The sequence below is a fragment of the Xenopus laevis genome, chromosome 6L, assembly GCF_017654675.1.
Source record: "Xenopus laevis strain J_2021 chromosome 6L, Xenopus_laevis_v10.1, whole genome shotgun sequence".
Taxonomy (NCBI): domain Eukaryota; kingdom Metazoa; phylum Chordata; class Amphibia; order Anura; family Pipidae; genus Xenopus; species Xenopus laevis.
Window position 1 is genome coordinate 56,295,935 of NC_054381.1, and position 27,668 is coordinate 56,323,602.

A 27,668-nucleotide genomic window follows, 5' to 3' on the forward strand; every position below is an offset into this window, starting at 1 on the left:
ATACAAGATTCAGTGTTTTTTTCCCTATGGATTGATGTAGAGCAGGGATCCCCAACCTTTGGAACCTGTGAGCAACATTCAGAAGTAAATAAGAGTTGGGGAGCAACACAAGCATGACAAAATGTTCTTGGGGTGCCAAATAAGTACTGTGATTGGCCATTTGGTAGTCCCTATGTGGATTGTCAACCTACATTGAAGCTCTGTTTTGCAGTGTACCTGGTTTTTATACAACCAATTACCTCCAAGCCTGGAATTCAAAAATAAGCCCCTGCTTTGAGGACACTGAGGGGCAAAATCCAAGGGGTTGGAGAGCAACATGTTGCTCACGAGCTACTGGTTGGGGGATCACTGATGTAGAGCATGGCAATGATATCCTTAAATGGGGCACTTCTGACTTGAGAACATATACATAAGGTGGGTTATTGCATGTATAGGTCCAAATAGGCCGAACTACTTTACAGAAATCTGGAATTGAACATTCAGTTTAAAAAACCAGTTAGGTTAAACAAACCTTTATTGTTTCAGCATGCATTTGATTCAGCTGTGAGACCTCATGCCTCTTGTTAGCTTTAATAGCCTCTAGAATATTTTCAAGATGCTGATTGGACTTTATGAGGGACTGAAGCTCTGATTCTTGTTCAACCTGTTTTTTTCTAAAGAAATTCATATATTAAAAATAAAATATTTCACATGCAAAGGATGGCTTGCAATACTACTAAATCAAAAAAAAAAAGATATTTTACTTTATTTAAATACAACTTATAAAAGTATTTCACTTGATCTCTAAACTGGCAGTGCTTAACATATTTTGAAAAGAATCTCTTTATTTCCATTGTTCTACTATTATCTTCACCTGCTTGTAAATGTACAATTTACACAATACTGCAACTCTTCTTTCAAAAGTTTTGGTGGTAATCCCATGACCCTATGAATCTGCACATAGCACTGGGAAAGTAAGTAGGGAGTGGACCAAACAATGATATTCTACTTAAAGCTCCTTGGAAGAACCACTTGGTTATATATTTTTTGTTAATGAAAATTATGAGTTAATTATACACAAGCTTAATAAAATTTCATTAAGATGGTTATTGAAACTTTATATTCATGAGCTGCCCTTAACACATCTACCAACCAAAATGTTAATTTCCTGAATACAGTAAATGTATCATGTTTAAATGTAAACAAAAATGTACTCGTGTATAGTTACTTAAATGTCTTATACTTAAAAGTGATACTGACACTAAAATTTAATGTACAATGGTATTGCCCTGTCCTGGTATTAGAGCTTTAGGCCTCAAAGTTAACTAAAGCTCATGATGCAGAAATATAAATATTCTTTAAATGAATGAGATGAGCATCAGTATCCAGTTTGGAAACCATCCCCATTAATACTAACTTGGTCAGTTCTTTGAACTCCTCATATTCTTGCTTTGATGTTGCCAGTTCACTCTCAAGTTGCAGCATTCGTTCTCTCATTCTTGCTGCGGACATCAAGGAGTTGTTGTCCAACTGTATAGGAGTGGAGTGCATTGGTGCAACTGAAGAAAGAAAACATTCAGGCGTATCTGGTTGCAGGCAAAAATACCTGACATTTTAAAGGGATATATTCATCAACATATTCTTCATAAATGTATGCCTGAAACCTACTAGCATATTTTAAGCTGAGTTATGGAAATAATTTACTTTGACTGTAATGGCATACATTAGAAAAATACTGTAAGGGCACAGGGGCGTAGGCCTTAGATCAACAAAACAAAGTTTAAATGGGTGGTTCACCTTCAAACAACTAGTTGTTTTCAGATAGATCACCAGAAATAATGACTTTTTCCAATGACTTTCTATTTTCTGTGTGACCGTGTCGCCGACCCTGTAAGCTGTTCTAAATGGATACATTTAGTTGATACATTTCTTATCTTTGTCCCTGCTGAGCAGAATCCCTGAGTTTCATTACAGGCAGCTGTTAGAATTGATACAATAGTTGCTAATACTCCAGAGATGCTGCTGAGAAATGTATCAACTAAATGTTGCAAAATTGTAACAGTTTAGAGTCTGCGCCTGAATTACTGAACTGTCAGACTCAAACACCAGAGCCACGAGCACCAAACACCACGAACATTCAACTTAACACTTAGATTTTGGAAAAACAGTAAAAAATAAACAATGGAAAGTAATTTGAAAAAAGTCTTTATTTCTGGGGAACAATCTAAAAACAACTGAACTGAAAAAAAGTCTTTGGAAGGTGAACAACCCCTTTAAGGAATGACAGTTTCAACAGGCTACGTACATTTACAAATAAACAACACAGATGATTAGTGGCAAGCTTGAGTATAGAGGAAGCAGACCTGCAACAGTTGGTGGGTCTATGAGATAAGGGACTCATGAGGTACTGCAAATGCAAAAACAGAGATATCAGCGTCTGTGGCAACAGAAATTAGAAACTAATATGGTGTAGTATGTTCAAACGTCTACTTTTCACATTTAGGGATCACAATATAAAACAAGATGAGATTTTCAAGTTCGTGTTATTAATTAAATGGTTCGGTCCAAACCACCTCCACCAATTGGCCAGAGTGACTACTTAAAAACCGCAGGTTTGATATAGCGTGTATAATGGTTCCTCACATGGATCCCCCTTCGAATAAGCTCAGATCTTCAGACTCCAATCTCAGAACACAAAATCTCTGGTATATTGGAGTCTTTTTGACAATATGCTAAATCTGTGTTCTGAGAATTTTAAATAATAGGATGCCAAAATAAAGGTCCGCTGCATCACCATGGCAACCCGCTCTGTTGTAAGTATTGGATCAGGTGAGCGACGTGAAACAGGAAGCGGGCTGTTGGAATGCAGACACCGGAAGAGGCAGAAGTAATCACAGCAACCAAACGGGAATTGGACTTTAAAATGAGAACATGCAATCTTGGCACTCATGCCTCTGAGGAAGCCGACAGGACTAGCGAAATGTGTCCGGCGAAGGGGGGACGTCTCACAAGGTTGCAGGAAACACCACAAGGTGGATTCAAAGGAGCCGGCAGAACCACCCTCTGGAACACTACAACAACCCGTTTAAACTATATGTGACTAACCCAAAGGAATGCAATGTGAGTGCAATTGTTTTTAACAGGAATTTTTTTACACTATATTGGATATTTATTTTTCGTAAAATATGAGCGTATTTGAAGGGGGATCCATGTGAGGAACCATTATACACTCTATATCAAACCAGCGGTTTGTAAGTAGGCACTCTGGCCATTTAGTGGAGATGGTTTGGACTGAACACTGAACCATTTAATTAACAACACGAACTTAAAAATCTCATCTTGTTTTATATTGTGATTCCTAAAGGTGAAAAGTAAACACTCCATATTAGTTTCTAATTTCTGTAACCACAGGCGCTGATACTGTATCTCTGTTTTTGCATTTGGAGACTTTTGAGCAGTGGAGAGACTGTAAAGAGACCGGCAAGAAATAAGTAGATAAAGGACTTTATCTTTATCTAATTTTTCTAACCAACTCATGAGGAACTGACACAGTTGAGTATATATGTATGAAAAAGGTCTTATTCCATGGTTTGGATGAGACTTTTAAGGACCAGTTTGATGTAAAAATAAAAACTAGATAAATAGAATAAAAAATGTTTCTAATATAGTTAGTTAGGGAAAAATATAATCAATAAAGTCTGGAGTGACTGTATGTCTAAGATAACAGAACAGAACACTACCTGCTTTTCAGCTCTCTAATTCTGAGTTACTCAGCGACTTTAAGGGGGCCCACATGGGACATAACTGTTCAGCGAGTTTCCACTTTATCCTTATCATGCAGCTCAGATTCAAAAGCAAATAGTTATGGTCCATGTGCCCCTCCCCTCAAGTCAGATTTTGCTGTGGGGCCCAGTAACTGCCACTGAGTAGTTCAACACAAACTTAATTTTTAGCCTGCTACATCAGCAAATGCTATTTTTTATTATGAATAATAAACTAAGATCAGAAAAACAATGAACCAAAAAGTACAGCACATAAAATGAGCGTTGTTACCAACTATGGCAATTAAGCAGCCTAGTTATTTAAAAATATGCATATAATTTGAGTAGCCACAAAAATGAAAGGTGCAAACTAACAGATCACAGGGTTTGCTAGGGCAAATATTAGGTGACTCATTACCTTGCCTGTCCTTTTCAGATACAGATGCCTCCAGGAAAGCTTTTTCAAGTTCCGCAATCATTTGTGCAGTGACTTCTTGTGCACGTTTGACAGACTGAAGGGAGTGGAGGCGCTTATTCTCTTCTCTTAAACTGTGATTCTCCAGTGCATACTTGGCCACTCGTGGATGGTGTTCAACCTACAGAAAAAAAAGAAAGAAAGACTTGCAAACAATTATCCCCATGGTTTAGCATGCACTACTTTATGTAATTTTTGAACAATAACTTTGAAATATTTGAACTTTATTTGCCCTCTAGCAAAATGATACTAACGTACCTAAACAACAAGGATCACAAGATAATTTAATAATAAATCACAAGGGCAATGGCACATCGGCAACAAGACTATGCCTCCACAGAAAAGCACTGTGAACATTGCAAGCAGGTCAGTAAAAGTGTGGAACCATGCTCACCACTGCATTTGAGAATGCCCTTTTACTGACATGCTTGTGATATTTCAATGGTTTCCTACAGAAGCGTATTTTCAGGGTTGCAGTCAAATTGCCCTGTGTGCCATTTCACAAAGGGAATACACACTGTGTTGAACGAGCTAATACCTGTTCCTTTAAAGTTCTTATTTCCTCCTTAAGCTCTGCTATGAAGTCATCTTTTTCATTGTTGGATAATGAAATCCGTCCGTCTTTGTGAGCCTTCTCAAGACGAGAAATGTGGTCCTCCCTGAATTTAACAATCATCTTATTGGACTGGATGAACTTTTCTTTCTTATTGCAGAGATCTTCCAACTGAACTACTTTCTGCAGCAGAACCTGTGTTTATATATAACAACAAAATCACAACTTTGCATAAACTATGAGTTAAAATGCAAAATATTACTCATGTTCTCTCCTGCCTGGCTAGAATGTTTATACATAGTCCTTAGCATGATTGTATGTGGACTGCTAAAAAGAACAATACCATCTATAAACATGTAACTTTATTTATAGATCACTATTACGATGTGCAGCACTGTACAATTTTACAATATAGAAAATCAGTATTGTTTCCCCCAACCAGGGTGTGGGCTATATTTTTTTCACCAATAGGCACTGCTTAAGTGCCATGTGATAAGAAACACAGTAGAAATGATGTCCCGAACCCTGTAGAGCTTATATAAAGATATAAGTAGGAGAAATTTTTTCCAGGTGTAATTTAAATTGAATGTAATGGAATACATTTCTTTTTATATCAATTATAATATATAAAGCGAAAGCTACTTTTTTTTTTATTTGAAAATATATTGAATTCTCTGTTGGTCTAGAGCAGTGATCCCAACCAGTAGCTTGTGAGCAACATGTTGCTCTCCAACCCATTGGATGTTGCTCCCGGTGGCCTCAAAGCAGGAGCTTCTTTTTGAATTCCAGACTTGGGGGCAAGTTTTGGTTGTATAAAAACCAGGTACACTGCTATAAACAGAGCCTCAATGTAGATTGACAATCCACATAGGGGCTACCAAATGGCCAATCACAGTCCTTATTTTACACCCAAAGAACATTTTTCATGCTAGTGTTGCTCCCCAACTCCTTTTACTTCTGAATGTTGCTCACAGGTTCGAAAGGTTGGGGATCCCTGCTTTACAGTCTAGATGTTTACAGGTATCAAAGACATGATTAGTGGCCTTACTTACATTAATACCTTGCAGTATAGGTAGTAAATAACGAAGAGAAGAACTACAGCTTAATTCAAGGAGTAGGGCATAAATCTTGGAAATAATTTTTTGGACTTCTGTACCAGCCAAAGGCAACCACAGCCCTTTAGCAATAAAGATCTGTGCCCCAGTAGCTCCCCATATCCTTTTCTGCGGATTCTGTTTATGTTTTGAGACTAGAATCCTATTACGAGCTAAGGGGGCACTCATGTGGAAAGCATTATTTTAATATATATATATATATATATATATATATATATATATTTGAATCAGACGCTTGCACTCTGAACCATAAGCGTGGGTGCAGGTTCAAGAGGACCCGCACTCCTTGGTTAGTGAACCAAAAATATTTTTATTTTTCAAACTTGTGCACAAGTTTGAAAAATAAAAATATTTTTGGTTCACTAACCAAGGAGTGTGGGTCCTCTTGAAATATATATATATTTATCAGGTCTTGATATAAAGGTCTTAGGTGGAGAAACTTTGGCCTGTTTTTTAAGGAGAATGAAAGCTACTGAAGCAGTTTATTGACAATATATTAGCCACAATAGTGCAAGCTATAACACTATATTTATTCTGCAGAATGCTTTACCATACTTGTAAACAGCTCTTGAAGTGTTCTCTGTTTGTTAAGGATAGCAACTGACATATTGGCTTGGTGTGACATCACTTCCTGCCTGAGTCTCTCCCTGGTCGTTCATAGAGCTGGGCTCAGATTACAGCAGGGATGGGAGGAGGGAGGGGGAGAGGAGCAAACTGAGCATGCTCAAGCCCTGGGGTAAAGTTGTGCTCACAGCTAATTTTTAAAACCATTAGGCTGGGGAGCAATGAAGCTGTGATCACAAAATACATATAGACAAATACAAGAGTCCTCTGCACTCAACCCATTATCAATATATTTAAGACAGAGACATTTTGTGCATACTGCTACTGAAAAATGCCTTACCCTTTAAACAACACAGGGATTGTTTGTCCATATATTGCAATATATTTAAGCTGGCCAACTACGTCAAAGTCATCCCATATCTGGCCAGTCCTATGCTCAATTTTCATCTGATTCATTAAGAATTCTATTGCTTCATTATACATTTTACAAAAGGGACTAAGTTTTACCTGCAACTTACTAGCTGCTTTCAAAGTAAAACTCCCAAACTTGGCTGCCCTCAAAATTTTCAAAAGAACCAGCACTCCCATATATAAAAAATATTTGTTTTTATTTCTGTTGCATTCCTTGCAACAGAATGCAACAGAAATAAAAACAAATATATTTTATATATGGGAGTGCTGGTTCTTTTGAAAATTTCAAGATATAGAGATATATATATATATATATATATATATATATACATATATATATATATATACACACACATATATACATATATATATATATATACACACATATATATATATATATACACACATATATATATATATACAGTGGTGTGAAAAACTATTTGCCCCCTTCCTGATTTCTTATTCTTTTGCAACTTTTTCATGTTTGTCACACAAAATGTTTCTGATCATCAAACACATTTAACTATTAGTTAAAGATAACACAAGTAAACACAAAATGCAGTTTTTAAATGAGGGTTTTTATTATTTAGGGAGAAAAGAAATCCAAACCTGTGTGAAAAAGTAATTGCCCCCTGAACCTAATTACTGGTTGGGCCACCCTTAGCAGCAATAACTGCAATCAAGCGTTTGCGATAACTTGCAACAAGTCTTTTACAGCGCTCTGGAGGAATTTTGGCCCACTCATCTTTGCAGAATTGTTGTAATTCAGCTTTATTTGAGGGTTTTCTAGCATGAACCGCCTTTTTAAGGTCATGCCACAACATCTCAATAGGATTCAGGTCAGGACTTTGACTAGGCCACTCCAAAGTCTTCATTTTGTTTTTCTTCAGCCATTCAGAGGTGGATTTGCTGGTGTGTTTTGGGTCATTGTCCTGCTGCAGCACCCAAGATCGCTTCAGCTTGAGTTGACGAACAGATGGCCGGACATTCTCCTTCAGGATTTTTTGGTAGACAGTAGAATTCATGGTTCCATCTATCACAGCAAGTCTTCCAGGTCCTGAAGCAGCAAAACAACCCCAGACCATCACACTATCACCACCATCATATTTTACTGTTGGTATGATGTTCTTTTTCTGAAATGCTGTGTTACTTTTACGCCAGATGTAACGGGACGTGCACCTTCCAAAAAGTTCAACTTTTGTCTCGTCGGTCCACAAGGTATTTTCCCAAAAGTCTTGGCAATCATTGAGATGTTTTTTAGCAAAATTGAGACGAGCCTTAATGTTCTGTTTGCTTAAAAGTGGTTTGCGCCTTGGAAATCTGCCATGCAGGCCGTTTTTGCCCAGTCTCTTTCTTATGGTGGAGTCGTGAACACTGACCTTAATTGAGGCAAGTGAGGCTTGCAGTTCTTTAGATGTTGTCCTGGGGTCTTTTGTGGCCTCTCGGATGAGTTGTCTCTGCGCTCTTGGGGTAATTTTGGTCGGCCGGCCACTCCTGGGAAGGTTCACCACTGTTCCATGTTTTTGCCATTTGTGGATAATGGCTCTCACTGTGGTTCGCTGGAGTCCCAAAGCTTTAGAAATGGCTTTATAACCTTTGAAATTGAACTCAGGTGTGATAAACCACAGTTAAGTTATATTTTAACAAGGGGGGCAATCACTTTTTCACACAGGCCCATGTAGATTTGGAGTTTTTTTTCTCCCTTAATAACGTAAACCTTCATTTAAAAACTGCATTTTGTGTTCAATTATGTTATCTTTGACTAATAGTTAACGGTTTTTGATGAGCAGAAACATTTAAGTGTGACAAACATGCAAAAGAATAAGAAATCAGGAAGGGGGCAAATAGTTTTTCACACCACTGTATATATATATATATATATATATAAAAATATATATATTTATCATTGCCCACATGGCTTGAAAAAGAGCCACACTTAGCTCGAAACGTCACTACAGAATGTGTGCTTGTATGGTGATGTATACAATTTTTACAATATAACTTTTGCATTAAGTTGTGAGTGCTGTCCGTTCTTGGATTCTATAAATAAATTTTATATATATATATATATATATATATATATATATATATATATATATATATATATACACACACACACACATCTCCATACAAGCACACATTCTGTAGCGACGTTTCGAGCCAAGTGTGTCTCTTTTTCAAGCCATGTGGGCAATGATGTCTAAAATCTACACAGTCCATACAAGCTTATATAGTCCAACAGAGGAAGTGACTCATAAGTTCTTTCAATATGCCTAATACACGACTTCTGCCGCTAACACTGTATGGAATAAACAAACAATTACTTATAACATTGTAGCAATACATCAGTGTATCTATGGTATATGCACATAGCAAAATAGCAGAATCCTTATAGTTACAGGAATAGATACAGATCATAATCTTTATTGAGTCCGTGTGGATATAAGGAATTCAATTTTTTTTATCCACCAGACTTCCCTCTGTTTCAATTTTAACTCACGACTCCCCCCCCCTATTTAATGGGGGTATCACTTCTAATATTGTGAACTTCAATTGTTCAGCAGTGTGACCCTTTTCTTTAAAGTGCTTAGAGAGCGGTAGTGCCGTATTCCCTACATTAATGGTAGATCTATGTTGGGAAATATGTGACTTTACTTTTTGTATTGTTTCCCCAAAATAGATCTTTTAGAGTAACCAGGAGACGCAGGGGTGGCAGGAAACATAGATACAACCAACAAAAAGAGTGTAATGCCTCAGAGGAACAGAGAAGGGAAGAGAGGGAACAAGTAATCTTTAATATTTCTTTCATCCCATTAATGGATACACAGGTTTCAGTTTTGGAGAACTTATTATTATTAAGGAAAAACCTGAAAACCTCGCTTTGGACTTGCATCACACACAGAGGCTGAGCATGAGTGTTGTTGCTGAACTACAAGAAGATATATATACACACACACAAATATCAGAACATTACATGCTCACATTTAACGGTAAATGCTACACTGTGCTCTATTTAATCTACTTTGATACAATTATTTTTATTCATTTAGATTTAAATTAGATTTTATTTCTTTAAAAAAATGTAAAAAAAAAAAAAGCAAAATAAGTTGCATGTCATTAATCTTACCTTTTTTTCTCGATCTGATCTTTCAAGAATCCTCATGGCTTCAAAAAAATTATTCATATAATCCATATTGTTATCACCAACAGAGGGCACTAGATATTTTAAAAGAGTTGAATAAGTAAGAAATATAAACAGAAATTGAACATTAGACTGCATGTGTGGCTAGAAAATAATGTACCGTGGCCAGAACAGGTCCTTAATGACCTAAATGATAATAAAGCTAATATAATGATAGTGATATCTGTATGAAGATGGTATAATACTGTAAACAAAATAAATTACAGAATTAAAGTAAAAACAAAATACTGCATAATCTTTATGTATTTACCAGACACCAATTTATTGGACATCATTGCAGAATATGTTACTATTAATACAGGTATGGGACAGATTATCTGAAAATTCATTATTCAGAAAATTCTACATTAAAGGCTATATCCCAACATCCACACTAAGCCTTTTTTCTGTTTTACCAGGTTTATCATCAGTCTCTGAGAAGCAGTAATCAATACTGTTCTTTTAATCAAAAGGGGCCCTAGACTACCTGATTGTACTGCAAACCCCTATATAAAAATATCTTCTGGCATTAATTACATTATACAGTAGAATTGTAATACTTTCAGTGATTGCCAAAACATTTGGACCTATATGGACACAGAATCAAACATTTTTTTGCATCTTCAGGCAACTATAGTTAAGTTTCTTTTGTATTAACAGTAGAAAAGTTGTAGCACTGTAAAAAAAAAAGTATTAGTGCAGTTTGCATTATTAAATTTAGAAGTAAGCGGTCATCTCATTCAATTGGTAGAAATGACATTCAGAGCTATGGCAAATTATTTATGTAGTGACAGCGGGAAGCCATCATTATCATTCCACACACAACACTACTGGTGAAGTAGTTAAGCATGCAATGAGATCTTTTTGAATTTTTACGCTCACCTCTGGCAACAGAAATATCCCCTGGCATCTGTCCGGAAAGGAGCTGAGAAAGCTGTTCCTTCAGCTTCTTCACCTCTGCTTGCAGCTGACTCACATTCCCCTGAGTGTCTTCATTAACAACAGCCTAAAGGTGTGAAGCAGCAAAAATGAAAATTAAATTTGAAATGTATATTGATGCTGCAATGGATGAATTTGGTTTAGCACTACAAACAATAGAGCACTCACCACTTTATTTTGAATAAGAAACCCCAAAATGTGACCATAATTTCCAAATATACATTACATTAAATTTACATGATATGCCTATACATTAAATGTCACATATCTTATAGCCTGCAATATACATGGAGAAAGAGAAAATACAACCTTTTAATAAGATTTAAAGGTATCCTCTTAATTTTATCTACTCGGTGATCCATGAGGGCATTCATTTCTACAAAGCATTTTCTGCTTACAATTATATATACACGGCCTTGCAAAAGTAATCACCCCCTTGGCTTTTTACCTAATTTGTTACATTCCAATCTGTAATTTAAATGTTTCCTAATCTTATTTTATGTGATGGGTCTGCACAAAATAGTCTAAGTTGGTGAAGTGAAATGAGAAAAAAATATATAAAAAAGAATTAAAAAAAAAAAAAAAAATTGGCATGTGCCTATGTATTCACCTTTGCCATGAAGCCCCTAAAAAATCCTGGTGCAAACAATTACCTTCAAAAGTCACATACGGTAATTAGTAGGGATGATATTTTGGATTTAGCCGAACCCCGGAATCTTTTGTGAACAATTCGGCCGAATACCGAACCAAATCCTAATTTGCATATGCACCCACCAAAACTCAGGCAAGGAGGGCATTAATTAGAGAGGCAGCACAGAGACCAAAGGTAACCCTGAAGGTTTTGTAGAGTTCAACAGCAAAGACTGGAGTATCTGTCCATAGGACCACACTAAGGCGTACACACCATTCATTAAAGTTAAAAATAAGAAGGCACGTTTTGAGTTTGATAAAAAGGCATGTGGCTGACTCCCCAAATGTATGGAGGAAGGTGCTCTGGTCAGATGAGACTAAAATTTAACTTTTCAGGCCACGAAGGAAAATGCAAACCCAACACATTCCATCATCCCAAGAACACCATCTCCACAGTGAAACCTGGTGGTGGCAGCATCATGCTGTGAGGTGTTTTTCAGCAGCAGGGACTGGGAAACTGGTCCGAGTCGAGGGAAAGATGGATGGGGCTAAAAATAGGGATATTCTTGAGCAAAACCTGTGTCAGTCTGCCTGTTATTTGAGACTGGGACAGAGGTCAACTTCCAGCAGGACAATGAGCAGAAGTATACTGCTAAAGCAACACTCAAGCGGTTTAAGCATACACATTTAAAAGTGTTGGAATAACCTAGTCAAAGTCCAGACCTCAATCGAACTGAGAATTTGTGGTCAGAGTTGAAGATTGCTGTTCACAAGCGAAAACCATCCAACATGAAGGAGCTGGAGCAGTTTTGACTTGAGGAATGGGCAAAAATCCCAGTGGAAATATGTGTCAGGCACTTGACAAAGAACCGAAAGGTTTGAAACATGTTGTGCCTACAATAAACACTTTGAGCAGTTAATCTGCCTCCTGGCCATTCCTTATACCCTGCAACTTTAACCTTCTATTGAAGATGTGTCAAGATCAGAGACTGATCCAAAGCGACTTGCAGCTGCAATTGCCGCAAAAGGTGGCTTTACAAAGTACTGACTTTAGGGGGGGGGGGGGAACAGTTATGCATGCTGAAGATTTCTGTTATTTTGTCCTATTTGTTGTTTGATTCACAATAAAAAAAAAACATCTTCAAAGTTGTAGGCATGTTCTGTAAATGAAAACAAACAATCCATTTTAATTCCAGGTTGTGAGGCAACAAAACATGATAAATGCCAAGGGAGGTGAAGACTTTTGCAAGGCACTGTAAGAAAGGCATCATGTATTGTGTGCGTTAGTGATAGCATTCTAGTTTGTTTTTTACATGATGATCCTGTTACAATAAATTTGATTACAGCAAACCCAAATTAGGTAATTCTTAAACACAGTTTTAATTGCACAGCATAAAATTACCTTGTTTTTAATTAACTTTGCCCGCTGTGCAAACTGCAAGGTAGATAACGTTTGTCCAAAGCATTTCGATCCAGGATGAACATTTGCAATGATGAAGGTTTTTGCATTACCTCCAAGGGAATCCTGTTAAGAATAAATTCATGTAAATGCAGAGCATAATCTCCAGGTTAAATACCTTTGATACCAACTCTAGATATTATGTTGGATATTACCTGTAAAATGTATGCTTTCCATTGCAGGGCTGTGTAACTCCAAGCAGTGCAGGAGAAAAAAATGCAATACATTGGCTTGACATTTATGTAAATGTAAACCTATCTATCTGTGGGATACACTGACACTATATAATGATATATCAAGTCTTCTGAATCCAAAAATTCTTAAGTACAGTGATTCACCTGAGCTTTTATCCAATATACTGTACATATATATATCTATCTATCTATATATATATATATATATATATATATATATATATATATATATATATATACACACACATATATATGAAAAAGGTCCCCAGGTGGGACCGAAACGTCGGATAAAAATGTGTTTTGTTTGAAAATAAACACTATTACTTCACTACAGAACAGTGTGTGCTGATCCTTCATAAGACTATATACGATTTATTGATCGTGCACCACTGGCAACATCTGTCTGAGTGCTGGTACTGTGGGACTGCATATATATATATATATATATATATATATATATATATATATATATATATATATATATATATATATATATATATATATAGATAGATATAAAAGTAATGTTATCAACATTAGCACAATTGTGGCAATAAAAACTGCACTCAGTTGCAAATGTGTTTATTTTCCTGTGTGCATGTGCAGGAAAAACCTTGAATACGTTAATCACGATAAGTCACCCATTGCCATTACAAAAAAAAACAAAAAAACAAACAGCAAATTGCATTTTTTATATTCATTCTCAACAAATCTGAGAAGTAGCAACTAGTGTGAAATTGCTGGGTAAACACTGAAGTTTATTAACTTGATTGAATGTTGAAGATACACTTGTATAGAATCAAGTCAGGTTTTAAAGGACAAGGAAAGGCAAAAAAATAAAATCCCATTTTTACTTTCTTTAATGAAAATAAACCTATTTCCAAAAAATTTGTACCATTTTTATAAGAAACCTAACTGTATCCAGTGAAATTCCCCCTTCATTTACTGCTATGGATAGGAATTGTCAGACGGTCCCTAACTGCTGGGCAGGGAAACAATCATAGTTATGAACAGCAGGGGGAGCCCCCGCCTTACTTCCCAGCCATGCAGAACTCAAGCAGCTTTATTTTTTTTCCCTGTAGAGCAGTTGGTGACTGTGTAGAGATTTGTTTTGGATTTTATTTTGGCTTTACATCCCTTTACTGTTTCCAACTCCAGCTGCAGGGACAAAGATTGTGGAGCCAGATTTAAACATATAAACTGGGGTTCAATTTGGAGGATACTTTGCTGCAGCCACTGGTTATAGAGAGTTGGAATACGTTTGTATTAAAGGACATGTAAACCCTATAAACCCTTACCATGTTTTTAGGTTGGGCACATATTCCCCACACAAAATGCATCATTGTCTCTGTATTGGGTCATGTAGTATATGTATCCCCTCCGTTAGCCTGCACTGTAGTGTTTTCCTGAATGCAAGATGTGCTTCAACCAAGCTGCCATTTTCTATAGGCTACATCAGCATTTATATGTGCATATCCAGCCACGACTGGCTCAGAATTTTTTTTTTTTGGTAATGTAACTTTATGAGCAAGTATATGTAATCCTACTCACTCCTACATGTAATCCCACTCATATGCATAATCCCACTCACTCATGCATACTCACTCACATATTATACATTAGTGAGTGGGATTATGACATATTATACATGAGTGTGTAGGATTATGCGTGAGTGGAATTATGCATGAGTGAGTGGGATTATGCATGAGTGAGCGGGATTATGAAGTATTATACATGAGTGAGCAGGATTATGCCGTATTATACATGAGTGAGTGGGATTATGCATGAGTAAACAGGATTATGACAGATTATACATGAGTGAGTGGGATTATACATCCTTACTGTTAACCTTTTAACAACCAGAGTAGCAGTTATCTAAAGATTTCAAAGAGGCCGTTCACTGATTATATTTTTATGGGGGGGGGATTACATGTCCTTCAAACAATACAAAAACTATAAAATCCACATTAGATTACATGACAACACAGGACCCAGTGCAGTCTGTATATTCTGATTATTAATCAGTCTTGCTGTATTGGCTTCTGTCAGATATTATTTGACTTGTGCTCTTTTGATAATTTATGACGATCCCTAAGCAGCCCAGACCACACTGAGCATGTGCACAGTCTTGTCTTGCAATTCTAATTACTTTAAAATACATAGTTTGCAAGCACTCACCACCCTTAGTGATTCCTATGTCCCTGGTATAATTTAAGAGGAATGGCGCTCTGAGCGGAATGCAAGAACAGGACTCCATCTACGGCAGAAATTCGATTGCGCTTCCTGCCTGGGCAGCCTTGAATCGCATTAGGAGAAATGTCTTGTTTATGCTTGAAATATGAACCTTTCCACCGTTCATACCATACACAAGATGGCGGCGGCATTAGGCAAAACAGGTTGTAAATCGGAGATAAGAATAACTACTTGAATTTACAAATTGGTGAGCTAAAAATATAGTGATCACACACTACCAAAGTAGGACTATTCATGGGTGTAGTGTTCTATTTGCCCTTTGTTCTCATTTAAGACCAGCTCCCAGTCAAAAATAATGAACTTTCACTAGCACTGTTGAAATGTTACAGCATGATAACAGCCGTAGTCTAAAACAATGGGGCATGAATCTTTTCAGTCACCCACTAAATGCGAGAGAATGCTCCAATGAGAATTTTTGGAAACCTTTGGAAGATTGATTCAGTAAGTCCTGTGAGTGCCGTTCTTCTGCATTGCTTATATATATATATATATATATATATATATATATATATATATATACATACATACATACATATACACACACACACACACATACATACACACACACACACACACACACACACACATATATATATATATATATATATATATATATATATATATATATATATATATATATATATATATATATATATATATATATATATATATATATATATATATATATATATATATATATATATATATATATATAATACACACACACACACACACACACACACACACACACACACACATATATATATATATATATACAGGTATAGGATCCCTTATCCGGAAACCCGATATCCAGAAAGCTCAGAATTACGGAATGGCTGTCTCCCATAGACTCCATTTTATCCACATAATCCAAATTTTCAAAAATTATTTCCTTTTTTTCTGTAATAATAAAACAGTCGCTTGTACTTGATCCAAACTAAGATATAATTAATCCTTATTGGAAGCAAAACCAGCCTATTGGATTTATTTAATGTTTAAATAAATTTCTAGTAGACTTAAGGCATGAAGACACAAATAACAGAAAGATCCGTTATCCGGAAAACCCCAGGTCACGATAATTTTTTTTTTCTTACAAGCACAGATACATATATAGATCAATGCAGTATATATACATACTCTATATAAAAGAAAAAATAGGATCTTACCCGCAAGAGAAATGTAAGTTTGGAGTCTCTGTAGCAAATGTGCCTCTGCCTCCCATTTGCCACATCCACCAAGGCTGTTATAACCTGACCCAGGCAGCTTAGTGAACGGTTTATGCTTCCAGCCTCCTATAGGTGAAAAGATGATTTTACATTTTAAGTTGTTTATTTCTTTGACTTCAGCTTTAGTAGAAAGTAATTCTCCATCTAAATAAAACTTAGTATGAGCTGCACTAAGCTTTTACTAGTTTTAACCAAAGTATTTAAGCGCTGTTACATTACAGGTATAGGATCACACATACAGAAATCCGATACCCTGAAAGCTTCAAATTAGACGAAGGCCAGATCTCTTAAAGCCCATTTAAGCAAAGCATCCTATTTTTCTATTATGACTCCCTTTTTCTCTGTAGTAATAGAACAGTATCTTGCACTTGATTCTAATTAAGCTGCATAAACCCATATTGGTGGGCAAACAATTCTATTGGGTTTATTTAACCCATTATTTAAAAATGTATGGTGATCCAAATGACAGAATAACCCCTTCTCTGGCAAACCTCAAGCATTCCAGACATTAATGCCCAATCAATCTAGCTGTTCACTGACCTTTAGTCTGACTCCTTCAGTCTGAGTGTCCTTTTGTCTTTCTGACACTGCTAAATCTACCAGGTTGAGCTGGGAGGATCTGATGTTAACTAGATCATTGGTCTTTTCCATGGATTCAATGGTGACAGTAAAAACAGCATGAGATCTGGGTGACTCTCTGTTCATTGAGGTAGAAGCCACACGCCTGTTCCGCCAACCGATGGACAGAACCTATTATAACAAAATGCTCATTAATAACAAGGTTCATTAATGTAGCCAGGCATGCAAGAACCGGAATGAGATGCTAATTTTGCTTCCTGATCCACCACTCTGGGCCTAAACGAAATGCAGACTACTACACTGGGGGATCCTGATGGACCCAACAGGCAGAGCAGACATTTTTGGATTAATCGCACACAACATCCTTTGTTGTAGATTGTATATTGAAAAGATTTTTGTTTAACCCTTTAAGTGCCAGCAGAATTTCACATTTTGGTAACGCGAAATGCCAGCCGTTTTTTAAACATTTTGTGCTCTCTCACTTTAGGGGCATTTTCTGAGGGGAAACCTATAGTTTACCTAGGAAAACTATACATTGTTTTTTTCGGTAGAAACTGAGCTTTCTAAATCTGCCTGAGTTTTCATGTATTTCCACCTGTGCAAAAAAATTTATAGTGCTAAATACCAAAAAAAAATGAAAAATCACCATTTTTCATCGTATATCAATTTATACCAGAAAAATATTTCATTTTACGGATGAAAATCCAACTGATTTGGAAAGCCTTATGTCTCTCGAATGTGCCAATACCAGATATGTATAGTTTTAGGGAGATTAAGGATTTCTGTACAGCAAAAACTCCCGGCAGTATATTACCGAATTTTGAAAGCACTAAGGCAGAAAACGGCATGCTTTAGATTCCAAGGCAAAAAATCCTGAAACCGTAGGTTTACCCCAGAAAACCATACATTTTTGAAAAGTACACATTCTGCCGATTACAAAATGGGTAACTATGTCTCTCTACTCCCAACTACCAAACATAAAAGCTTGTCTGAACATCGCGTTTTTTCAACAAAAAATTCAAAATTCTGAAAAATCATTTTTATAGGTTTTATTTTGCTGCTCCGCATATCCCAAACAATATTAGGTACCAAGAAAAAGCACCTGAAATATGATTGCCAGGGGTCCACTGAACAGTTTGATACCCATTATGCATAGGTTTACCAAAGTATCTGGCATTTAGAGACACCAATATGTAGTTAGCACATCCAAATTGTTCAGGACTTTACTTCAGCTACTGAGAAATCAACACATTGACTGCATTTTTTGTGGGGTAAAAACACAGAAATATATGTTTACCCCCCAAACCCATATATTTTTGGAAAGTACACATTCTACTGAATCTAAAATGGGTACCCATGCCTTTCTGCTCCAAACTACTGAGTCGCAAGGCTTTCCCAAAATTGTCGGTTTTGGTGAAATATCTGAAAATTTCCTCAAACCTTCAACTTCCCAGCACCATATCGCCCATGTATCATTACGTACTAAGAAAAAGCACCCTAAATATGATTGCCAGGGTTCCTCTGAACATTTTGGTGGTCATTGTTCATAAGTTTACGAAAGTATCTGGCATTTAGAGGCCCCAAAATGAAGTTAGCGCATACAAATAGTCCTGTGGGTAACTTCATCTAATGAAAAATCAACACATTGACTACATTTTTGTGGGGTAAAAACACAGAAATATATGTTTACCCCCCAAACCCATATATTTTTGGAAAGTACACATTCTACAGAATCTAAAATGGGTACCCATGCCTTTCTGCTCCAAACTACTGAGTCGCAAGGCTTTCCCACAATTGTCGGTTTTGGTGAAATATCTGAAAATTGCCTCAAAGCTTCAACTTCTCAGCACCATATCACCCATGTATCGTTATGCACCAAGAAAAAGCACCCTAAATATGATTGCCAGGGTTCCTCCGAACAGTTTGGTGGCCATTGTTCATAGGTTTACCAAAGTATCTGGCATTTAGAGGCCCCAAAATGAAGTTAGTGCATACAAATAGTCCTGTGGGTAACTTCAGCTAATGAAAGATCAACACATTGACTGCATTTTTGTGGGGTAAAAACACAGAAATATATGTTTACCCCCCAAACCCATACATTTTTGGAAAGTACACATTCTACAGAATCTAAAATGGGTACCCATGCCTTATTGCTCCACACACTGAGTCGCAAGGCTTTCCCAAAGTTGTCGGTTTTGGTGAAATATCTGAAAATTGCCTCAAAGCTTCAACTTCCCAGCACCATATCACCCATGTGTCATTACGTATTAAGAAAAAGCACCCTAAATATGATTGCCAGGGTTCCTCTGAACATTTAGGTGGCCATTGTTCATAAGTTTACCAAAGTATCTGGCATTTAGAGGCCCCAAAATGAAGTTAGTGCATACAAACAGTCCCGTGGGTAACTTCAGCTAATGAAAAATCAACACATTGACTGCATTTTTGTGGGGTAAAAACACAGAAATATATGTTTACCCCCAAAACCCATATATTTTTGGAAAGTACACATTCTACAGAATCTAAAATGGGTACCCATGCCTTTCTGCTCCAAACTACTGAGTCGCAAGGCTTTCCCACAATTGTCGGTTTTGGTGAAATATCTGAAAATTGCCTCAAAGCTTCAACTTCTCAGCACCATATCACCCATGTATCGTTATGCACCAAGAAAAAGCACCCTAAATATGATTGCCAGGGTTCCTCCAAACAGTTTGGTGGCCATTGTTCATAGGTTTACCAAAGTATCTGGCATTTAGAGGCCCCAAAATGAAGTTAGCGCATACAAACAGTCCCGTGGGTAACTTCAGCTAATGAAAAATCAACACATTGACTGCATTTCTGTGGGGTAAAAACACAGAAATATATGTTTACCCCCCAAACCCATACATTTTTGGAAAGTACACATTCTACAGAATCTAAAATGGGTACCCATGCCTTATTGCTCCAAACTACTGAGTCGCAAGGCTTTCCCAAAGTTGTCGGTTTTGGTGAAATATCTGAAAATTGCCTCAAAGCTTCAACTTCCCAGCACCATATCACCCATGTGTCATTACGTACTAAGAAAAAGCACCCTAAATATGATTGCCAGGGTTCCTCTGAACATTTTGGTGGCCATTGTTCATAAGTTTACCAAAGTATATGGCATTTAGAGGCCCCAAAATGAAGTTAGCACATACAAATTGTCCTGTGGGTAACTTCAGCTAATGAAAAATCAACACCTTGACTGCATTTTTGTGGGGTAAAAACACAGAAATATATGTTTACCCCCCAACCCCATATATTTTTGGAAAGTACACATTCTACAGAATCTAAAATGGGTACCCATGCCTTTCTGCTCCAAACTACTGAGTCGCAAGGCTTTGCCAAATTTGGCGGTTTTGGTGAAATATCTGGAAATTGCCTCAAAGCTTCAACTTTCCAGCATCGTATTGTCCATGTATCATTACCAGCATAAAGCATCCTAAATATAAACATATGGGTCTACTAAACAGTTTGATGCCCAATGTGCATAGATATACCAAACTATGTGGCGCACAGAGACCCCCAAATGACAATAGTGTATATACATTTTCACGGCTGACGCGCTGGCTGCTGCAATATAAGCACCTGGTGTGTGTATTATGCAACATTAGACCCCCCTAACAGTACAGAGACCCCAGAAAACCATATATTTTCAGAAAGTACACATTCTGACGAATCCAATATGGGTAAATAAGTGTTTCTACTGCAAACTGCAAAGCAATGCTGAACATAACGGTTTTTATCAAATTTCTGAAAATCGTCACAAAGCTTGAATTTTACCCCATTATATGCCCCACATTTCGTAACTTATCAGCATAAAACATCCTAAATATGAACGCCAGGGGTCTACTGAACACTTTGATGCCCAGTATGCATAGATATACCAAACTATGTGGCGCACAGAGGACCCCCAAATGACAATAGTGTATATACATTTTCACGGCTGACGCGCTGGCTGCTGCAATATAAGCACCTGGTGTGTGTATTATGCAACATTAGACCCCCCTAACAGTACAGAGACCCCAGAAAACCATATATTTTCAGAAAGTACACATCCTGACGAATCCAATATGGGTAAATAAGTGTTTCTACTGCAAACTGCCAAACTGCAAAGCAATGCTGAACATAACGGTTTTTATCAAATTTCTGAAAATCGTCACAAAGCTTGAATTTTACCCCATTATATGCCACACATTTCGTAACGTATCAGCATAAAACATCCTAAATATGAACGCCAGGGGTCTACTGAACACTTTGATGCCCAATATGCATAGATATACCAAACTATGTGGCGCACAGAGACCCCCAAATGACAATAGTGTATATACATTTTCACGGCCGACGCGCTGGCTGCTGCAATATGAGCACCTGGTGTGTGTATTATGCGACATTAGACCCCCCTAACAGTACAGAGACCCCAGAAAACCATATATTTTCAGAAAGTACACATTCTGACGAATCCAATATGGGTAAATAAGTGTTTCTACTGCAAACTGCCAAACTGCAAAGCAATGCTGAACATAACGGTTTTTATCAAATTTCGGAAAATCGTCACAAAGCTTGAATTCTACCCCATTATATGCCACACATTTCGTAACTTATCAGCATAAAACATCCTTAATATGAACGCCAGGGGTCTACTGAACACTTTGATGCCCAGTATGCATAGATATACCAAACTATGTGGCGCACAGAGACCCCCAAATGACAATAGTGTATATACATTTTCACGGCTGACGCGCTGGCTGCTGCACCTGGTGTGTGTATTATGCAACATTAGACCCCCCCTAACAGTACAGAGACCCCAGAAAACCATATATTTTCAGAAAGTACACATTCTGACGAATCCAATATGGGTAAATAAGTGTTTCTACTGCAAACTGCAAAGCAATGCTGAACATAACGGTTTTTATCAAATTTCTGAAAATCGTCACAAAGCTTGAAATTTACCCTATTATATGCCACACATTTCGTAACGTATCAGCATAAAACATCCTAAATATGAACGCCAGGGGTCTACTGAACACTTTGATGCCCAATATGCATAGATATACCAAACTATGTGGCGCATAGAGACCCCCAAATGACAATAGTGTATATACATTTTCACGGCTGACGCGCTGGCTGCTGCAAAATGAGCACCTGGTGTGTGTATTATGCAACATTAGACCCCCCTAACAGTACAGAGACCCCAGAAAACCATATATTTTCAGAAAGTACACATTCTGACGAATCCAATATGGGTAAATAAGTGTTTCTACGGAAAACTGCCAAACTGCAAAGCAATGCTGAATGTAACGGTTTTTATAAAATTTCTGAAAATCGTCACAAAGCTTGAATTCTACCCCATTATGTGCCCCACATTTCGTAACTTATCAGCATAAAACATCCTAAATATGAACGCCAGGGGTCTACTGAACACTTTGATACCCAATATGCATAGATATACCAAACTATGTGGCGCACAGAGACCCCCAAATGGATATATAGTAGATAAAATTTACAAGGCAAAACAAAATAAGGCAGTAATGAGTGAAATGCAAAAAAATCCAATAAAACCACAAAAATCAATGTTTTTTTTTCCAGACTAGTGTTATCGGCCGTCAGAATCACAGTTTGAATATTTTAGCTGGGCCAAACAGGTTATACGGCTAGAAACAAGTGAACACAACATACGCAGAGCTGAAAATGCAATAAAATGGCTAAAAATTCAATAAAATGGCTAAAAATGCACCAAAATACCCAAAATTGCAATATAATCACCGAAATAACATACAAAAGATATTGCACAGTACGGTTAGCGAATACGCTATTCGTAATGGCAATAAAACATTTTTTTCAGCCAAAAAAAGAGACGATGCGATAAGAAAAAAAAAAAAAAAGGCACAATGCCATGTATGTGCGTGTGCGTGTGCGTGTGTACAAATGGTAAATTACATGTTATGTGCGCGTGTGTGCGTGTGCACGTGTGTGTAAGTGCAGTGAGTGTAAGTGACCCCCCCAATCCCCAAAAATGTATGTGTAAGTGTGTGTAAGTGTGAATCTAAGTGTGTATTACTGTAATAAGTGTGTGTTGGTGTGTTTGTGTGTGTAATTGTTGCACTAACCTGAAAAAGTCGCTGGAGACTGTTGCAGACGATCAGGAAGAGCCCCTGGAAGAGATCTGCGACGTCATCTGTGTCCCTGTGCTGTGGGGGCGGAGATCTATGGCGCGGTGTAGGCTGCAGCAGCAGGACACGTAAGTAACACGTGCCTGCTGCTGTTTTTGGGCCCCTGGGCGATCGCGCCTCAGGGGCCACACGATCCCCTGCTCTGCTCGTTGCCTAGGGGCAGGGGATCGAAGCGGAACGGAGCGAGCGGCTCTAACAGCCGCTCCTCCGCTCCAGAACCCGGAAGTGCTGCAGAACGTAGAATCTACGTTCTGTGGCATTTCAAGTTACTTTTCCACAGAACGTAGATTCTACGTTCTGTGGCACTTAAAGGGTTAAAGGGGTTATTCCCCTTTTATAATGCTACAGAGTTTTTTTTCTGAGACAGTTTGGAACCAGTCGTTATTTTTGTTAGTATTTAGCCTTTTGTTCTGCAGCTCTCCAGTTTGGAATTTCAGCATTGCAAATAATTTAACACGTATAACAAAATAAATAATGAAAGACAACTGAAAACTTACTATGAATAGGCCATTCTACAACATAATACAAAAGTTAACCTGAAGGTGAAAACCCTTTATAGTATCTCTGTATGGAATAAATTGCTTTGTATAGAACAGAAGAATGTATATCTTTCAGCGTTGCACTAGTTTGACATAAGAGGGTTAGGTTCATACATCTTTACTGTAGGTATGTCAGGTTTGACTGGGATGGTATATCGGTCTTGATAAAGTTTGGGTGATCCAACCAAAATATTGAGGTTTGCAGATCTCAGAAGGGTGTTTGATCAGCAGTAACCTTTTAAAGCAAACAGCATTTAAACTACAGGTTATGCCAATTTCTCTAGGTATGCAAACCAACTATTTTTTGAGCCAGCACTTCATTCCAAGACAGTCAATTTGGGACTTAAGTAGTAAATGCTTAAGTACTCACCAGTCCCTTTCCGTGAGTTTGCATGGCCAACCATGTGAATGAACTGTTGTTCCTAGATGTTAACTTACACATAAAGTTCATTTGGACAACTCAAAAAATCAGAAATTTGACAAACTGGCTTGTTGGTAAGGCGGTATAATATGATGATGCCATGTTGAAAACCACTGATATTTTTGAACCTATAACCTACACCATAACACTTCTGAACAATTAAATAATACCCCCGGTTCTATTTCCTATTCATTTGTGCAGCATTGTTAAATTCAGCAGCCCAAGTCAACCTAATTTCCAACAAATTTACTTATATCTTATCTACATATTGAGAAGTGAAAGCAAAAAGCCTATTTGTGCAATAAAGGTTTGATCTTTGTTTAGTGCGTAATGTGTTTGAGTCTCTTTCTTCCAGATTCTGTAGTAAATAGAAAAAAGTACCACAAATGAGATGCACAGTGATTCAAGATTGATTCAGACCAACTAAATGGATTGATTTTAGATTTGCTGCTGGATTTGCAAATGGGACACATGAAAGAAAGAAACCACCTGATACTTGTATTTATGATAATGCTGGTTTAAGAAATCAGCTTAGAAGAACTAGGCAAGAAGCAAAACATGCTAAAACTCCCATGTTGGAAAGTACACATTTAAAGGGTGTATATAAAGGGGTTGTTCACCTTCAGTTGGTTTCAGACAGTTCACCAGAAAGAAAGACTTTTTCCAATTACCTTAAAGCACTGCGTATCTTGACAGCGCTATATAAATAAATGATGATGATGATGATGATGAAATTACCTTCTATTCCAGGGGTCAGCAACCTTTACTAACAAAAAAGCCATTTTGCCCCCTCTTCCACTAAAGAAAAATAGTCTGTAGCCGCAAAACATAACACAGCTTATAAACTTTTAACCTTTTCTTATTTTAACGGTTACAACAACAGAATACAACAAACAGAAGTGCAGTGTGTATGTGTAGGCCTACTTTGAAATAAATTTAACACTGAATAGCCCTATTAAATGCTAGTGTTCTTATCTGTTTAATGTGACTTGTTTCTGAAGCTCCATGCTGATCTTCCCTCTTGTCTTGAGTGTGTGACAGCAGTAAGGACCATGATGAATCTTGCTGTGGCTCGGTCTGGCCTGTCACACCAGGGATGTCTATACAGCCCTCACACCTTTTGGCGGATTCCCAAGTGTGTGACAACAAGTAAGCTAACCATTATCTTACCGCAGTCGCACACTAATGAAGCCGCCATCAGGTGCGAGGGCTGTATAGATGACATGACAGGCAAAGCCACAAAACCGAGCGGCAGCAAGCAGGATGAAGAGCCGCGGGTTGCCTACCCCTGTTGTTACTATGCTTTTTGAAAAGTAAACATAATTTCAAGCAACTTTGCAATATACATCAATTAAAAAATATGCAGACTTTTCATGATTTTTAATGGTTTGGAACAGTTCCCTAAGCTGATCTGTCGGACTACTTTGCTGAGCTGCCTACTATTACTTTGTATCAGCAGCAATCTGTCCTTAGCCTGCATCCTCCAAACCCCACAATTCCCAGCACACATGATTTCAGTAAGGAACATAACATCACAGTGCAATGTATTGTGGGTTATGTAGTTCCTGCAAGCTGTCTGTAAACTGAGGAGAAGTTGTTACAAGTTGTAACATAAGTGTTTAGTCCCTCCTTCCCTACCAGGATTTCAAATGATGCAGAAAAAGTAGAACTGTTAAACAGCTAAATTTCAGCATAGAAAATGATATTTATTTATACTTTTTGAAGAAACAGGTAACTATAAAGGGTATATTAGGGGTTTCTGTGTTATGTGGGCCTCTTTATTTTTTGGTTTGGAAGCCGGAGTGCCCCTTAACCTCTAAACTTAGATTTTGGAAAAATTGGGGACAAAAAAAAAAAAAGGAAAGCTATTGAAAAAAAGTCTATTTCTGGTGAACAGTCTGAAAACAACTGATCTGAAAAGGTGTTTGGAAAGTGAACACATAACATTACATATTGTTAATTTTAAAACAATTACCTGATATGCTTCAGCAGCAGAAGTTACCACCTGTTCAACAGCTCCTACAACAAACACTCCTTTTTTTATATGTTCTCTTAGGAACAGTCCTGCTGAAGCTGAATCCAATAGATCAAATATCTGTTTGTTGTAAATCTCAATAAAAGAACACTTACACAAAAAGCTTTTGCCTTCCCCAGCCTATAAAATAAACAAAAAAAAACACGCAATATAATTTTTGACATACCACAATTAATAAAAAGTCAGATATTACAAAAATTTGGAGTAGATCAATGCCTTTAAGCTGTTCCCCTGGTTTTGGTGACCCTTAGTTGGGCCAGCTACATAGTCTGAGACCACCTGGTTTGATAATATTCAAATCAATTACCAAGTCATGTAAAAAAGCATTCCACTTGGTAGCTGTATAAGAGATAATTTTGCTCTAGAATTGTTGTTCTTTGGTAGCTAAGCTCTTAGAAGTGATATATAATTTAACTAATAACATTTAACAAATATTAATAAATAATGTGTTTGTGAGATGGCGCCAGTATAAAATGCTCTTATTGTTTCAAATATAAACAGTACCTGGAGGAAAACAAGATATACAATTTTGTTAAAACAAATATTTTAGTCAACCATGTGATGGACCAATAAGGAAATGGTTGTGTCAGCAGAGTTTTAATAAAGCTATGGCATTCTAGTCATTTGTCGAGGTGTAATAATCATTCTCAATAAACCTACTAAAGATTAAACACAGCGACAGAAATACAATGTCCTGACAAGGAAAGAATGGAGACTTTAAAAAGTTACATACTTAAGTAAGGTTGAAATAAGACCAAAGTCCGTAAAGTTCAAACCCTCAAATGAACGCCAAGCTTGGATCAAGGGATGACTTTCAATAGATCGCTACTCTGCTAACACATGAAATTCTGACCAGAATCAGGTAGTCTAAAATTTTGCACCAGGTTCCCCACAGTCAGATAGTTTGAGCGTACAACTTACCTTTTCTTTTTCACGATTAATTAGGAAAAATAGGTACTCAAAACTCCGGGGAATAACTCCTCTGAGGTTGTGTGTGAAATTATCAGACTCAGAAGGCCCTGAGAAGAGAAAAAAAAATACATTGATGGCTCCTGGTAATCTGGAAATTCCAGAAAAATGAAAACACACATATTAAACATTAGAAAGGCAAGTAACCAAATTCATAAAGAGCGCATTTACTGGAAAATCGGCTAAGCTGAAATACGAGG

General features: G+C 37.2%; 1 protein-coding gene across 1 annotated transcript in view; it reads right to left on the reverse strand.

The window, feature by feature from the left end:
* Positions 1–27,668, reverse strand: part of kif15.L (kinesin family member 15 L homeolog) — a gene marked incomplete at both ends in the record, with an annotated part of 61,948 nt that overhangs the window by 26,081 nt on the left and 8,199 nt on the right. The window contains 12 exon segments of the mRNA NM_001088074.1: positions 507–508; positions 511–653; positions 1,397–1,538; positions 4,159–4,336; positions 4,754–4,963; positions 9,986–10,074; positions 10,922–11,045; positions 13,011–13,133; positions 16,678–16,803; positions 17,278–17,487; positions 26,440–26,619; positions 27,421–27,518. Of these exon segments, the coding sequence (NP_001081543.1) occupies positions 507–508; positions 511–653; positions 1,397–1,538; positions 4,159–4,336; positions 4,754–4,963; positions 9,986–10,074; positions 10,922–11,045; positions 13,011–13,133; positions 16,678–16,803; positions 17,278–17,487; positions 26,440–26,619; positions 27,421–27,518 (1,625 nt within the window).